The sequence below is a fragment of the Dicentrarchus labrax genome, unplaced genomic scaffold (assembly GCF_905237075.1).
Source record: "Dicentrarchus labrax unplaced genomic scaffold, dlabrax2021, whole genome shotgun sequence".
Taxonomy (NCBI): Eukaryota; Metazoa; Chordata; class Actinopteri; family Moronidae; genus Dicentrarchus; species Dicentrarchus labrax.
The window spans coordinates 19,822,152-19,822,710 of NW_026136705.1; the positions used below are offsets into that span (position 1 = coordinate 19,822,152).

General features: G+C 47.9%; 1 protein-coding gene across 1 annotated transcript in view; it reads right to left on the minus strand.

Annotated features, from left to right (window-relative positions):
• ssh2b (slingshot protein phosphatase 2b) overlaps positions 1 to 283 on the minus strand; it is a 19,157-nt gene extending 18,874 nt beyond the window's left edge. Inside the window, exon 1 of the mRNA XM_051402185.1 lies at positions 1 to 283. This exon is cut by the window's left edge and continues 7 nt beyond it. Coding sequence (XP_051258145.1) covers positions 1 to 56 — 56 coding nt within the window. The 5' untranslated portion in view covers positions 57 to 283.
• Between the last annotated feature and the right edge of the window lie 276 nt (positions 284 to 559).

Here is a 559-nt window from a genome sequence, read left to right on the forward strand (position 1 = left end):
CAGGGGCTGGAGCTGGTGCTGGGGGTCGGTGAACGCTGCACGGTAACCAGCGCCATTCAGCGACCGGGAAGCGGACACCTGAGGGGAAGCGACAGCGGCGAGACGAGCATAGTTGTTTGTAGGGGGAGAAAGCCCAGCTGAACCCGGGTTGTTTGGTCCTCTGTGGGGTTTCCTCTCTCTTTCTCTCGTCGTAGACTATTTGACTACTCCCCGGCTGTTTCCTCTGTCAGCGCCATCTGCGCATGCGCAACTACCCTTAGCTTGTCAATCCCGATTAACCGTATGAGTGCTGGACGTAAACAAAGCAGTCATGAGTAGTAGGCTATCCGTCAGTCAAACAATGATCTTGAGGCTACTGATTTAGCATTTACTTGTATTAAAAGATGACCTCCATCGTCAGGCAAACGGCCTACAATGAATGCATTTAGAAATGTGTATGTTAAAGGGGTACTCTAAACTAACTATACTTAAATGTATATTGTACTGACATAAAGTTGAGGAGCTTCCTAGACATAAATCTTTAAAAACAATGGTCAGAATCTATGCAGCAGAGGCCAAA